Below are 16,767 nucleotides of genomic sequence, written 5' to 3' on the forward strand. Positions count from 1 at the left end.
CCTTTTCTTTTAGTTTAAGCACTTTTCCCTTTGTAATTTACTACTAATTCCTTCTCCAAATAGATGTTAACAAGAAGCTTGTAAACGATGCTGATTTTGCTAACTTAAAGCAAAAAGGAAAGGCAAAGCAGTACATATTGGCACAACTACAAAGTCAGGCCCATTTAAAGCTAGCAACTTGGGAACATAATGAAATTTATATAACTAGCTATAGAGAAAAGCATTTATTTACAGGTTTGTTGGCTTTGAATGATACCTGACCTTTAAGTTTTAAAATCCTCTCCCTCAAGGTAAACTATAAGACTTCAAGAGAAGAGACTGAAGCCTTTTAGTATAAAATGACTGAGAATCTCACCCAACAGATAAGAAACAGGAGTTTTTGTCATATCCCAAATCTCTTTCTCATCTATGTCTGTTTTGTTCACTGACTACACATTCTTATATAGTGTTTGGCACACAGAAGGAACTGAATTCATTGAATCAATGAGTATGACATGTACATGAAAGAGATTAGAAAAATAAAACTGTTAAAAAAATTTTTTTTTAATTTCTTTCAAAAATTCTAGCATGTTTCTTTTATTCTTTTCCTCCTTGAACAGTCAGGGATCTAAGCATTATAAATTGATCACAAAGGTAATACATCTCTTGCTGCTGTTTAAAAATAATACTTCATGGTTCTAAGTACTAAAAGAATGTCTAACCAAGATGATGCAGGGACTTCCCTGGTGGCGGAGTGGTTAATAATCCTCCTGCCAGTTCAGGGGACACGGGTTTGAGCCCTGGTCCGGGAAGATCTCACATGCCGCAGAGCAACTAAGCCCATTCGCCACAACCACTGAGCCTGCACTCTAGAGCCCGCGCGCCACAACTACTGAGCCCACTCGCCTAGAGCTCGTGCCCCACAAAAGGAGAAGCCACCACAACGGGAAGCCCGCGCACCGCACCGAAGAGTAGTCCCTGCTCGTAGCAACTAGAGAAAGCCCGCGCACAGCAATGAAGACCCAACACAGCCAAAAATAAATAAATTTATTTAAAAAAAAAAAAAAAAGATGCAGGAAATAGAAGCAGAAGTAAGATCTCGCCCAACAATTTTTATGTAATGTTAAATACAGCATTACCATGAAAAATCTCCAAGGATTTTTTATCGTTTTTGTATAAATAACTTTCATTGCTCTTAAGTTTATGACCTCCTCTCCCGACTATTATTCTCAGGTCAAAAAAAACAATTGAAAGTCATCTAACAAATAAACCTTTAACAACCACCAATTGTGTCACTTTTATAAGGAAATTACTGAAATTTTGAGAAATTCTGAAAAATAAGGTAAAATAAACTGGAATCTAGAAAATTCATGACACAAAAACTAAACTGTGATCCCTTGTGTTTAAAAATCTTTAAAAACATTTTTTACCTCTAGTGGAGTTCCAGATCCACCCCATTTTTCTCTCACACATTATTATAAAGAGAAACCACTCCAAAATAAAAATAATAATGTCCTGCATACTAAATACAGTCTTTAAAACATGTTCCACATAAGAGCTCTTCCAAAGAAAAGCCACAAATTTTCCTTTAATATGGAAAGAGTTCCAGGCAGGTATCTCTTTTATAACAGTAAGTCTCTTAACAGTTTTAATATCCAAGTTTTATAAAACTATTGGCTACCATTCAATCTGAAATGTCTAATCCACAAAAAACATAAAGTATGAATAAGTATCTTGCTAAGTATCAGCATCTAGGAACTTATTAAAAATACACATTATTTCAGGCCCTACGTATTTATGTAAGTCTCCCTCGTTTGACTTAAACAGGATAAACATTCAAGTCTAAGAAATATCATTCTTAACATGAACACCAAAAAGAAGATTCCTATAATAAAATGTTCCCTACTTTTACAGGTTTCACACATTCTCCACAATAAATGAACATTCATTCATATTGCCAATGCAATTTTTGTTCTCTATCCATTATCATAAATTATAAAACATATCCCATCAGTTTGCAAAAAGTATGGTGGGATAGTAGAATTAAAGATTCCACAAGTTTTTTTTTTTAATATCAAACCCAACTACTCATCTATTCAGTTTAACTCTTTAGCCCCCTTCAAAACCTGTCTGAACTCCCAAACCTAGAACTCTAGTGAGCAAAAGGCTAGAAGCACTTCAGCTGCCAATTAGAAAATACCTGGTCATTTGCTCTAATCATTTACACTATATCAAAAATATGATTTACTAACAATGTACTACACTAAAACGATAAAATTCTATAATAATAACATTTAACTATCATATATATCAAAAGAATAGAATTTTTCTTGTATTCCAATATTTAGTACATTTGGCCTATGTAGGAGATCTGGCTGCATCTTTACATAAGACAGCCATGAGACTATAATCATCAGAGTGACCAGGAGTCTCCAAGTACCCTGGCCTCTCGTTGCTCTACCCTCTGAATTTTCCCCCAAAAGAGGGCTCCCTCAGCCTAATGACTGCAACTATCTACCATTCTCATATTCAAGTCTCATGGGTCAGATAAAGTGGCAGGGCATGTAGTATTGAAGGAATGACCCAAGATGCCTCTTACCCAGTCTCTCCACAATAATTTTATACTCTTATTTTCCATCTGGTACCTTTACACCCAGCCCTCTGGAGACCCTGCCCCAGTCAGTCAACCCACAGATACAAAAATGAAAGAAAAATTTGTGCTCCCAAGAGAAAAAGAAAGCTATTTTGGTTTCTGTTGCCACATGATGGATATCTAGAGGCATTTAACGTGAAAATATTGTAATACCTAGCAGACAGGTTCCATATGAATATACTTCAAGTACATCAGTGTTTAAATAAGCTGTTATTGACTAGTATGGAAATCTAAGAATTTGTAACATTAAAACCTCAAATACATTTCCTTATACAGAAACAATCAGACCAGTGTATTTATAATACAATCAATTTGTAGCTGGGAAATACCTTTACTAAGATATGTAAATCTTACTCAAATGCATTTATAATACTCAAAAGCACACACTATAAAAAAAAAATAAAAATCACAGGACAGTCTTACTAACATCACCCCCATTGCCTCAAAAATTTTATAATTCAATTTAAACATGTTCAAGAAAAAAACCAATCAGGTCAATTAAAAAAAAAAAAATGACAAACCTTTACATATAAAAATTAGTACCTGATGCATCTGTTCCTGAACCAGATCTGACAGACCCATCCGTGAAGGAAACAGATTCAGAATCAGAGTCGCTAGCCTCACTTCGGGTGTCATAATCATTTCCCTCTTCCTTCTGGTCTCTCTCATCCTGTTCATATTCTTCTTCTTCTTCCTCCTCCTCTTCCTCCTCCTCCTCCTCTTCCTCTTCTTCTTCCTCCTCTTCCTCCTCTCCATCGTCATCCACCTCTTCATCTTCCTCTGCATCTTCTTCTACTTCTTCATCTTCCTCCACATCTTCCACCCCTTCCTCCTCATTCTCAGTGTTGTTGCCTTGCTCATCAGAAGAACCACTGCTGCCAGTCTCATGGTCAGAGCCATATTCTTCAGAGTTCACTTCCTCCTTAGAAGACTGGCTGGATCTGCTTGCACGTCTATCCACTTCAAGCCCAATTCTCTGATGTTTAAAGAAAAAGGGAATCAGCAGTCATATAACAGACAAGGTCAGAGTGAATAAATAGTTCTAGCCTCAAAAAGAATTGCTTTCTGTATTATATCTGCAATAATATTTACTACCTCAGAACCATCTGGTGTAGGGGATTTGACCCTCCTTTCAGGATCCCTTTTCCGCAGACATGTTTTTTCAGGTTGACTCTTATAAGGTTCTCTGGAGGCACTACTTGACAAGCGAATCTTCCGATCAGCTTCTAGACGTTTGTTTCTTTCAGATCTTTGATATTCCTCATTTTTATACTCTGTGACTGACTTTCCTTTTGTACTAACCATTCTTTTGTTATTGCTAACTGATGAGCTCAGTGGCTTAGAAATCAATTGTCTTGAATGAACAGAAGGCTTTTGTCGCTTTGTGTCTGTAGATTCCATTCGGTCACTTTTTCTTTTTGAACCTTAAAAACACGATGAAAAAAATATATATAAGAATTTGGGTATTAGACTTATTTCACCAAAGTTTAACAGGTAAATATATCAGAGAAAAAAAGCCTCATTTCTTTAAAATGTCTTCTGAAATACCTTTACTCCGAAGTTAATCATAAAGAAAACACAGCTTTCACATACTGGAATAAATTCATCTGAGACATTTCACACGTTTGGAAAAAATATATTACTCTCATTCATATGGAATTGGGTACCACTGCTTCTTATGATTGTGCTTTTGGTGGTTAAGTGCCTCAAGGAACAAGTACAAAAGCAAAGACTCTTTCTTAAGAAACTGATCTCTATTTTACTATTTTAACGAAAATAGAAATCTTACATACCTTTTTTCTCATTTTTATCTTGTTCACTCTCTGGATTATAAAGTTCATCATCCTGTTCTGGTACTTCAGTCAAAATATCATCTAGAACATTAAGTTCTCCATCTGGAAGCAAAAGATTAAAAAGTAACAGGGAAAAATCATTAACATTAAGCATTTATTTTTGAGTACTTACTGTACTGAGGCTAGAGAAGTATGAGAACATAACCTTCAAGGAGCTTTTATTTCAGGATCAAGACACAAGAATAATTCCTATAAAACGATATAAAGTAAAGAATATGATGCAGAGCTCTGGTCTACAAAACCAGGAGTATATATCCCATAGGATATGAAAGGATATACTGGGGTACAAAAAGAAAAACTGAGACCTTCTGTATTTGTAGCTCATCCTTTAATGTCTAATTTTTGTAACTGCTTTAAAATGTGCACAATAATAAAAATACATGTGTATAATTTTTTAAATAAACATACATTTATCAAAGATTGTGTACTCCGGGCAGAATATTTATTACCATTTTACAGTCGAGAAGTCTGGCAGACTCCAGCTTAACCAAGTAATCAAGGTTAACATCACCAGCAGTGAGTCAAATCAACAACATGGACCCCCTGGAATGATGCACTATGAATAGAAAAATTCTGTGATATTCCTATGCAAAACCTAAACCTACACATGAGTAAACATCAAACCAACCCAAATTTAGAGGCATCCAAAAATGTCACAGTTCATTCATGAAATACAAACACTAAGGAAATACTTCAGATTAAAGGAGACTAAAAGATACAATAACTGACACAGCACATGATCTGAGACAACTGAAAAACTAGTGAAATCTAAACAAGGTCTGTAGATTACAAGTATCAATGTCAATTTCCTGATCTTGCTAGTACTACAGTTAAGTAAAAGAGAATTCTACTTTTTAGGAAATACATACTTAACTATTTAGGGGCAAAGAAGCATCATGTCTGCAACTGACAAAAGAGGGAGAAAGAATGAATTAGAAAAAGACAAATGTGGTAAAAATGTTAACATTTGTGGAATGTGGCTGAAAAGCAAAAGAATTCTTTGTACTATCCTTACAGCTATCCTGTTTGTCTGAAATAATGTCCAAGTAAGTTAAAAGAAGAAAATTACTGACGGGGTACACAATCAAAAACATTTGAGGCTGCTGGCATGGACTATGAAAGTATAACTTGTTCAGACAAGGAAACTATTGACTGTAATTGATACAGTCAATGATCGTGAAAATTTAGAACTCGGTTGTATCACCCCATCACCTTCCCTACCCCCAACCCTGTCCAACTGGACAAAATAAGTCTTCGAAATACATGCAACTATGTATTTACTACTTTAAACTGATTTTTTTTTTTTTCAAGTAAGGCACTAAAGCTAATGGTAAATGTTTTGAACACTAAATATCCTGGCATCAAAATATATCTTTCCAACTTTAAGGTGCCGTAAAGAGAGGTATAAAATCATAAAAACTGATGAGATAGGACAATTGTATTATGGCTCCAGCCAAAAAGCAAAGCCCACTAAAAGTATAGCAAAGATTATTAACCTGAGGTCTATGAACAGGTTAGATGGAGTTCAAATATCCCCCAAGAGAGAAAGAAATCAGTGACTCAAGAAAACTAAAACAGATAATGTAGGCATAATAAGAAGGAAAGCAAGGTTACACAGGATATGGAAAAGGTGACAATGCATCTTCCTCTGTGCTTGGAGTCACTGCTGCTACTTAATAACACTGACACATACACACTACTATATATAAAATAGGTAACTAATAAGGACCTACTGTATAGCACAGGGAACTCTACTCAACACTCTGTAATGGCCTATATGGGAAAAGAATCTAAAAAAGAGTGGATACATGTATTTGTATAACAGATTCACTTTGCTGTACACCTGAAACTAACACAACATTGTAAATCAATTATACCTCAATAAAAATTAAAAAAAAAAACACTGAAAATCACCTATGCTTGGAATAGCATCGTAACTGATTTCTTTGAGTGGTAAGAATGCTTTTCTGTACTTTACCATTTTTCTAAAATGAATATATACTACACAGACTGTTATCATTTTTGTTTATTTTTTTAAATGGTACTGAAATTCAAGATATGCCAACCAAAAAGGCTTCTCTCATCCTCTGGGTTCATGTTTTCACTGAGGAAATTTCCTCAAGACCTGAATGGTGGCAAACACAATTTTTGGACGCTACATTGTAAATAAAAAATAAAAACATACAATTTGATTTTTAAAAACCCAAGTTTTTCAGATATTCAATGATTCTTAGGTCAAAGCTCTCTAGTCAGTAAAAAGTGGGTCCAACAGATCTTGAAAAATAAGATATCTGCAGAAGCAAAAGAAAAAAAAAATAGAACTATGACAGCAAAACAGGCAATTAAGTAAATACGGTGCTACACAAATCTTTTCATGAAATCACTAGTTCCTGATTAGAAATATCCACTTCAAAAGCCTGAACATTCACATGAACTTTTATACATGCTAAATCTAGACATGCTAAACACAGAATGAAGTAACTGTGCAGGTTAATTAAATCAATTTAAATTTCAGACATGCCTAAATCATGGTTTCCCTATAAAAAGGGTATTACTGTCTTAAAAAGCTTTAACAAATAATTTTATTAGTCAAATTCAAAGATTGGTTGCAGTTTCAGAAAGCATCCACAAAATTTTAAAATATTAATCAATACTTTTCTAACATTTTATCACTTTCACACATATCATACATGACACACACAAGGTATGTTTTAGATCCAATACTCTGCAGATAATGAAATAGAAGCTCAGAAATTCAAGTTGAGCAAATTCATTCGTCTAGAGTTCAGGCTTTCTAAATTTACGGTTAAATTAGATGGGGGACATTAAAAGCATCTTTTTTTTTTTTAACATCTTTATTGAGGTATAATTGCTTTACATTTTGTGTTAGTTGCTACTGTATAAGAAAGTGAATAAGCTATACATATACATATATCCCCATATCCCCTTCCTCTTGCGTCTCCCTCCCACCCTCCCTATCCCACCCTTCTAGGTGGTCACAAAGCACCTAGCTGATCTCCCAGTGCTATGCAGCTGCTTCCCACTAGCTATTTTACATTTGGTAGTGTATATATGTCAATGCCACTCTCTCACTTTGTCTCAGCTTACCCCTTTCCCCTCCCCGTATCCTCAAGTCCATTCTCTATGTCTGTGTCTTTATTCCTGTTTTGCCCCTAGGTTCATCAGAACCCTTTTTTTTCTTTAGATTCCATATATGTATGTGTTAGCACACAGTATTTGTTTTTCTCTTTCTGACTTACTTCACTCTGTATGACAGACTCTAGGTCCATCCACCTCACTACAAATAACTCAATTTCATTTCTTTTTATGGCTGTATATATGTGCCACATCTTCTTTATCCATTTATCTGTTGATGGACACTTAGGTTGCTTCCATGTCCTGGCTATTATAAAATAAGCATCTTTAAACAAAGTATAAGAAAACAAAACTACAAAGTATCACTGAAAGATCATGTGCACTAGTAGATTAATTCCAAATTTGCACACCAGAAAGCTCCATATTACCAACATTACAGCACCTTAAATTTACTTTAAGATCAACCATAACATCCTCACTTGACGATCTACAAATTTTTATCCATATTATAGTCTATGACATCAAAAACCTAACTGTGGTTTTATCACAATATTGGCCAACTAATAAGACCTGCAGGACAAATTCAGCCCATGGCCTATTTTTGACTGGCAAGATATGAATGGTTTCTGCATTTTTAAGGTTGTGTTTAAAAAAAAAGGAAAGAATATATGACAAAGACCTTGTGTGGCCCACAAAGCCGAAAATATTATTTTCTATCTGACCCCTGATATAAAAGATCACATTTTAATTTACTTCTCTCCACCACTGAAATCGCTTATATATTTGCTGAAATATGATACATAGGAGAAAGACATTTGTATTTGGAAGCAAGAAAATCCAGGTCATCATTTAAGAGCTAGGTATCTTTAGCAAAGTCCCAATCTGAGCTCCAGTTTCTTCACCTCTGAAAGGAGGCATTTAGAATAAAAAGATCAGTGTTTGGGGAAGGGAAGGGGGTGGATGGGGTAGTTATTTGATGCTCCTGAACCTTTTGTTAATGACTGGGGCACATGATACACAAAATCTGGTCCAGCACATAAAACAAAATCCTCTTTTCTCAATAAGACAAATACATAAATGTTCCTACTATCTACTGCTGTAAATTTAACATGCTACCCCAAAAACTTGGTGACTTAAAACAATACAATCATTTACTATAATTGCTTATGGTTCTAAGGCTCAACTAGGGTCTCTCACGTGGCTGCAGTTAAGGGTTAGCTAGAATCATCTGAAGGCTTGCTTATTCACATACCTTGGCTGGGAAGACTCAAAACAGCTGGGGTTCCTAGGGCACTCCTTTCTATGGTCACTCTCCCCCATGACAGCTTCAGCTTAGGCCGACCTCTTTCATGGTGGTTTAGAGCTTTCATGGTGGTTTAGGCAGAAGCTCAGCAACACTGCCACAGTATTTTATTCAGAGACAATCACAAAAGTCTACTCAGGTTCAAAGAGAGGAGCCATGGACTCCACCTATTGTTGGTTGAAATGTTAAATACTTGACAGATGTTTTCAAAACTACCACCACCTGCTTAGTTTTGCTTAAACTTAAGGATTTTAATTATAAATGTAAGGTGTACTCTTAAAAACCAAAATCTGGTTTAAAAAGGTGAGAGAATTCATAGTATTGGGTTATAAAGCTAACAAGCTGCTTCCTCTGACCACTTCATTCATTGGCTAGAGAAAGTAGTTTGTATATATTTTAATTCATTTTCAATTTAAAATGGATTAGTTATAAAGAAAGAAAGATTATTTTAGTAGTCTCAGAAGCTACTACTATTAAAGACTAATCTATCACTGGCATATCCTTTTTAGAAAGAAATAACTATGTCTTTAAGAGATAAAGTAACATCCACCGGTTCTCTAGGGTGACTTTCTTTAAACTACTTTAATGTTTTAAACCACTCACTTTATCCTGAAATTTAGCATTATTATTCTGTATAGTGATATGTACATATTCAATTTCTTCACAGTAGTTTGACAGCAGCACCTTAAGAATATTAGCAATAAAATGAACAAAGGTTAGCAAATGCCAGGTTAAGAATTCTATATAAAAAATAACTCAAATGCAGTATTTCTATCAGTTAAAGCACTTCATTTTTTTTTGAGAAGTCTATATAAAGAACTATACAGTCTTTTTTAAAAAATCCTTTTAAAACCCTGAAAATTGTGTTTTAGATGCCACAACAAAACGAATTTTTCCACAATATGTCAGTGCAACAAATTAACTCAAATGAAACACAAATAAACAGTATTTCCATTTACAGCTCAAGTTCAAATCCATTCAAAGTTATACACTAACAGCCTGTAGGATGAATCTAGCTCTTGGATGCTTTGTTTTTGAAAGCGCCAAGGATTTAATATAAAAATCCAGACCCTACATTTTTAAAAAAAGACTATTTGATCACTAGGGGCCCAGACTCCCATCTGAAAAAAACCAGATGGAGCAGTCCTGATAGTCTTCTGTTAAGACACAGAGAAGGTAACTTATGTCAAAGTTTTGCATGAGACAATCTGGGTTTATGCCCCATACATCAGTGTATTTACTAATATTGCCTGAACATATACCATGCTTACTCCTTTATTCTCTATAACCTAACACTCACTATTACCTACTGTACTAAGTACTTTATCTGCCTGACCCTAGAATGCATATAAACCCACAACTCCTGAACAACACTGATGTTAAATAACTGCAAAAAAGTTTAAGGTTCAAGACACTGAGGCACAGGGACACCAAACTTCGGTTTTAGTATATATGATACTTTGTGGAAGAGTAGGAATGCTAAAGGGGACAAGCCTACTCAACTCCAGTGGATTAACTGCCTTGACAGAATGCAAGTACCATGTCGGATCTTACAAATTTTTCAAGAGGATTCCCAAATTCAGATTTTTATTTGAAATTGTCTGACTTTTAAATGCTGACTCAATTAAAAACAAAACAAAGCAGGCTGCTGCTAGCTTGATTCCTCTATGGAAATGCAATAATCTGTGAACGTTTTGCGTTCACAATATATGATGTTTTTATACAGACTTCATTATCATCACTTGTTAAGCAAGCATAATCTTAGTTTTCATCACAAACTATCAATATTATTAACAAACTGAGTTTTGGGAAAGAGGTATATAGATCCATGGGTATAGGAAGCAAAACAAGGAAATAAAAAATATCCCAAATGAAGCCCAAAGAATTAAAGCACTGTGACTTAAATCTCACAGTTCTGAATCCAAATTTAATGCTCTTTCCACGCTACCAGAATTACACCTCAACCTTGAAATTCCTGGCCCAGGAAGGCCACAAACCTTAACTCCAGGGCTTTCAGTGTAGAAAATTAACCTTTATCTGAGACACAGTTCATTTTTTTGACCCTGGAAGCTTCTGGGTCAGGAGATACAAAGTACTATTTATTTCAGGATCCAGCATCAGACTAAGACCTGAAATATTTAAAGAAGAAAACAAAAACAAAAACTGGGTACTTAAATATACTACGTATTTTGTTTGCCAATACAGGGCACCAAAATACATTACAGTTTTTATTTTAACTCACTTAATATAGTTTTAGTCGGGTTTGGCAATGTAGCAAGATTTCCTGGAGCCTCCCCTTCTGTCGTGTTTTACATTAGACCAGTCTCTCTGTTACTTTTTTGTCATTCAAAACAGTTATTCTTCAAGAAGTGTAGAGACTTGGATTTCCTATCCCATCCAAATTTCCTGTCTTCCAAAATGCATACAATTGAAGTCTAAGGAGGGCATTTGTAATTTTTTGTCCTACTTCTATTATGGGTAAAACAAATATATGAGAATATCAAATACATACTCTATGCTTTACAAAGCCCTAACTAAAGTGGACCAAGTCAATCTAACCCTAAGGACTTACTATAGTGAGGGCTACAGTGTGTATATACATATATGTGTGTATATATAACCATGCGTACATATTCATATGTATTTGCCTGCATGAATGTGTGTACATATATAATTTAAACTGGGAAACTCTTAACTTTGGACATCAATAGCAAATATCACATAACTAGTCATAGTCAGTCATTAATGAAGTCCAACCTTGAGCTAAAGATTTACAATCTTCTAAATCATTTATTCGAGGCACTGAGACATAATTACTGTACACCAGGAACCTGGTAAACAAGACAGACATACTCCTGGCCTTCATGGAGCTTCCAGTCTGGTAATGCAGAAAACATGTTACTTTCAAAAGTGGTTCCTCATTATCCACATTTTAGATACATTAAACTTGTATAATTGTTCTTCAGAGAGAAATTTTTAAGAGCTTAAGAAATAAAATATAAACCAGGTGTTTATAATAGAAAACATAGAAAAATGGCAATTAACACTAGTTAATACCACCAATATTCCAACATCTTCCACATCCACTTTTTGGACAATCACCACAGGAATCAGGAAGCTGGCAAATTCTCCAGTTACAGGCTTCACTTTCTAGGCATGGGTATTACAAAAGCATTTATAGAACGTAATGTCTGCTTTATTACACAGCTAACGTGCAAAGCCCAATAATCCAAGGATTTTATGACTTAAAGTTTTGTAACTGCTCTGTGATTTACAGCAAATTTCTGCAAATTAAACTCATTTCTTATCAAGATTTTACACCACTTACGGAATCTTTCAAGAAAGGACCTAAGGTTTCTGACATGTCTAAGATCTGTGACATGTCTAAGATCTGTGACAGGGCTTATCTTTATAATTTCCTAGTGTTTCATATAACATAACTGATGGCAATAAGTACTTAGGTTCCCATTTTTCCTTGTTCAACATGAAAAGAAAGAGTCAAGCATTAATTCTAATTCTGGCTATTATTCTAGCTGTTTGACAAAGATCAAGAAAGTGAGGTACCCTAGGCCTCAGTTTCCATACATGCAAAGTGGGTTATTCTAGAAATCCTCTCATTCCAAAATTAAATAAACAATTCCAGTAGGTATGTATCTGCTAGCTTTCCCAGTAAACTAGAGACAATCTTAAACTATAAGTACTTACATCATAAATTTTAAAATGAAGCTGAATTATGAAAATTAATTTTTTAAAAACTACACAAATGTGAGGCCTTTCAGAAGCTGGACAATTTATCTTAAGTATTGCTAATAAGTGAAATTACTACTTCCCAATAATAGTTACAAAGTTTATGCATTTAGACGTTTTCATCACCAAATCCATTTCTAAAACAAAATTTTTAAAACATCACCTACTTTTTTTCCTCCGGGTACAATATTGTGTCTACTCCATAACTGACTTACAACTTAACAGACACTGAACTCTTGAGAAGTACTGAGCTTTTACTCATTTTTTATCTAGTTCATCTCACCCACCACAACCACCACCCACTCCCATACACACAGATCATAGATTACATTCTGAAACAATCAAATGTTGACTGAATTAATTCTTCCTGATTAAAATCATCTACTTAATACTACTTTACTACTAATTAAAAGCAGTTTCTTTTATTCACTAACACCATGCAATCCTATGATCACATTCCTTCTGGACTTCTCAAAAGGAAGGGAGAGCATTTTTAGGATTCGTTTAAGGAAGGAAAATTAAACTACTAAAACCTAATCACCGAGCTGCTTTGAGATAGGAGCCATATCAAACATATTCCCACCCACTCCATTTCCCAAGCTTGTCCCTATTATTGAGCAGTTCGCTGATTCATGAAGACTACTTTTTTAAGGAAAAAAATTAGAGGTCACAAGTCTAATGGAACTTGACTCTACAGCCCACTTAACAAACCCCCCCCTCCCCGAAATCAATTAGCCACACAAAAGAGTAGATCCGCAAAATACTGGACAGCAGCTGGCCAGATTTTTATCAACTATAACCTTTCCAAATCTATCATGGTAATCTTAGGGTTGTAAAAAACCTTAACGCACCATCCAATCTAGACCACTCTCCAGACTGGTACTGATTCAGGATCTACATCAACATTTCCAGGGCTTGGAAGGTCGGTATTTAAAAAGACATGACATTTCATTCTGGCAACATCAGTTCTTCCCATATTTCAAAGTAACCGTAGCCCTCCGACTCTCTACAAATTTGTTCCTGGTTGTACCCTCTAGGAACTACGCACAACGTGTGTCTATCACAATAGCGGCCAGGATTTTTCCTGCCTGGCCTAAATCACATAATCATCTTTTCAAACATCACGTTTTCCAAAATAAGTATCTGAGGAACCAAACAGGCCATTCTTGCCACTTTGCCTATTTAACAGAACAGCCAGAAGTTACTTGTAGACATTTCGCGAGATTATCTACCTATACCACTTCTTAAATATGCTTACTTAGTAGATTACCAGCTTTAAGGGCATTAAGGGTTTTCGAAATTCAGCCTAACAGAAAAGGCTGTTCTGAAGATACGCATTACATCCGCATACCACTACCAGGAAATAAACCTAAGGGCCTGCAACTCAGAACAGGCCTTCTCTCAGCCGCGCCCAGAACAGATAAACGTTAAATGAAGAAGGGAATTAAGACCAAAGAAAAATCCAAGGCTAGATGAAGTGTTGGGTCATATGGAGACTGAGGACGAAAGGGCAGGCCTGGTCTTTTCCAATGAGTCCAAGCGTCTCGACGGGGAGGCCGGCTCCGCGCGGAGCAAGCTAACCTCCCCTACCCACAACGACGACCACGGCTCCGTCGACCCACTCCAGAGCCCCGCCTCCGCCCATCACCTTTCTCCGCACTAACCTTTCTCCTCTCGGCTGTCGGCCGCCATTGCTCCCCTCTTGTTTCCGCTGCTGCCGCCGCCGCCGTCGCTTCGACGCGACTCGCGCGGGCGCCGCAGCCGCGGCAGCAGAAGCACAGGCGCGTCCGTCAGTCCGTCCGCTGGGCTTGCGCGCTTCGCACGTTAGCCTCTACCACTCACCCTTCCCGACTCACCCTTTCTCCCCACTTCTTCCCTTTCTCCCTTTTCCCCTTCCCTCTTTTCACTCCTGCCTCCCCCACCGTAGGCCCAGCCTTCCCGTTGGGGCTTAGGGACGGGAGGCGGTAACGGGGAGGGAAGGGAAACAGATGGCGACAGCGGGCGGCGCTAAAATGGAGCCTGCTTCCTGCGTGAAACAATCCCCCTCCCAAAATGCCCTGCGCTGTTTACGCTTCGTTCCTCCCTGGGAACGTCACAGTGCGGAGAGGGGCGGGGTGGCAGGTCAGGCAAGAACGTGACGTAACGTCAGCACGTCGCCCCGCCCCCCGCAGCCCGGAAGTCCCTGGAATGAGTTTTATTTCTAGTGATAAAAGTCTCCGAAGTTTATGGGGAGGCTGCCGCGCTGGGTATTCCCAGGTGGCTCAGGTTTCTCACCTGAAGCGCCTATTAACGGAGCTTCCAGCCTCCAGGCAAAGATGCTTTCTGTCGCTCCGCGGGACACCTGATTCAGTTCTGGAAATTGGAGACTTATTTAGGACAAGTCTGGGCCAGTCGCTTTGCAGCCACCACTTTCTACCCTAGGTACCGTATGTACTTTCTTATTTGGTGCTACAGGCTTACCCAAAGGCAGCACAGGACACAACCAGCTCACTTGTCACAAAAGCCTACTAGTTTCGTTTTTAACTGGGGAAGGGAATTACACTGTATTTTAAAATAGCTTTGTAATTCACATAAATTTGATTGAAACATTTATCGAGGTCCTGGGGTACACAATTGATTTAAACAGACTATTGAGAAATTAAAACTACAGGGCTTCCCTGGTGGCGCAGTGGTTGAGAATCTGCCTGCTAATGCAGGGGACACGGGTTCGAGCCCTGGTCTGGGAAGATCCCACATGCCGCGGAGCGACTGGGCCCGTGAGCCACAACCGCTGAGCCTGCGCGCCTGGAGCCTGTACTCCGCGACAAGAGAGGCGGCGATAGTGAGAGGCCCGCGCACCGCGATGAAGAGTGGCCCCCGCTCGCCGCAACTAGAGAAAGCCCTCGCACAGAAACGAAGACCCGACACAGCCAAAAATAAATAAATAAATAAATAAAATTTAAGCTGTTTAAAAAAAAGAAATTAAAACTGCGGAAGTGATGAAAAATTATTTTACATGATATGGTAAGATCTGCGAGGAAACTTGCTTAAAGTTCATTGTCCAACGAATGAAAATATAATTTTGCTTCACTGCTCCATAACTGAGTTTACAAGGGAAAGAAAATTTGAAGAACAAAAAAACAAAAAAAGTAACAGTGTTATAGACATAAAAACATAAAAACAAACTACAAACTTATGGCAAGTTTAGAGAAGGACAGATCTATGGTGTCTTGGTCTTTGATTGCCCTTTTAACTTAGAGACCAAACTGAAGGCAACAGGAAGATTTTAAGTAGTGGGAAAACATGAATAGAGATTCGTTTGGAGCCATCTGGAGGGCTTGAAGGGAGAAGAGGGAAGGAAATCAATTCAGTAAATATAAAACCCAGCTTTGTATCAGTTGCTTAGGAATCAAGAGTGAATAGGACAGTATTTCTGCCTTTCAGGAATTTTCAGTATGTATAAGGAAGAGACAAGTTAACAGGAAGTTACTGTGTAAAATTAATAGCTAAAAACTGTGTGTTCTTACTGTGTGGCAGGAACTGTTCTGAGCACTTGACCTACACAATCTGATTTCATCTTCCGAAAACACAATTAGATTAGTATATTACTAGCTCTATTTTACATGAAAAGAAAGTGAAGTAATATGAAATTAAAGTGCCCAAAGTTATGAGTAGTAGTAAGTAACATGGCTCAAATTCAGGCAATTTGGATCCAGCCACCACCTAACACTGCCTTATGTGGAGTAAGCTCAGAATGTTATTGGAACTTCTAGGGGCATGTCACTCAGACTGCTGGAGAGTACAGAATAGAGTAAAGGAAAGCTTTCTGGAGAAGGGAAAATAAAGCCTAGTTGAGATCTAAAAGCCTCCTAACCTAGGTAAAGAGGAGAAAAGACAAGGGTGGTGGGCAGAAAAATGGTGTTCATGTTAAAAAAAAAAAGGTCCTAGGTGGCAAAATTGCCCATGGTTCAATTCAGGTTGCTATTCAATGGTTATGTAAGAAGCTGAATCAAGAAAAGCATTATATATGTTCTACTCATTTATTATTTCAGTCAACTTGTATTTATTAAATTCTTATCCTGCCCCAAATGTTGTAATAGGCTCCAGAGTTTAAAAATATACATGGTATAGAATCTGGTTTCTCTCTTCAAAGAGTT

The 16,767-nt window shown here is 37.1% G+C and overlaps 1 protein-coding gene across 4 annotated transcripts in view; it reads right to left on the bottom strand.

The window, feature by feature from the left end:
• Positions 1-14,684, bottom strand: part of YTHDC1 (YTH N6-methyladenosine RNA binding protein C1) — a 34,638-nt gene extending 19,954 nt beyond the window's left edge. For all 4 annotated transcript variants that reach the window (XM_059922901.1, XM_059922900.1, XM_059922899.1 and 1 more), the window contains exons 1-4: positions 14,296-14,684; positions 4,426-4,527; positions 3,728-4,056; positions 3,176-3,608 (exon numbers count right to left, since the gene is read on the bottom strand). In XM_059922901.1, coding sequence (XP_059778884.1) covers positions 3,176-3,608; positions 3,728-4,056; positions 4,426-4,527; positions 14,296-14,323 — 892 coding nt within the window. In that variant the 5' untranslated portion in view covers positions 14,324-14,684. The remainder of the gene's footprint in view (positions 1-3,175; positions 3,609-3,727; positions 4,057-4,425; positions 4,528-14,295) is intronic.
• Between the last annotated feature and the right edge of the window lie 2,083 nt (positions 14,685-16,767).

The sequence above is a fragment of the Balaenoptera ricei genome, chromosome 5 (assembly GCF_028023285.1).
Source record: "Balaenoptera ricei isolate mBalRic1 chromosome 5, mBalRic1.hap2, whole genome shotgun sequence".
Taxonomy (NCBI): domain Eukaryota; kingdom Metazoa; phylum Chordata; class Mammalia; order Artiodactyla; family Balaenopteridae; genus Balaenoptera; species Balaenoptera ricei.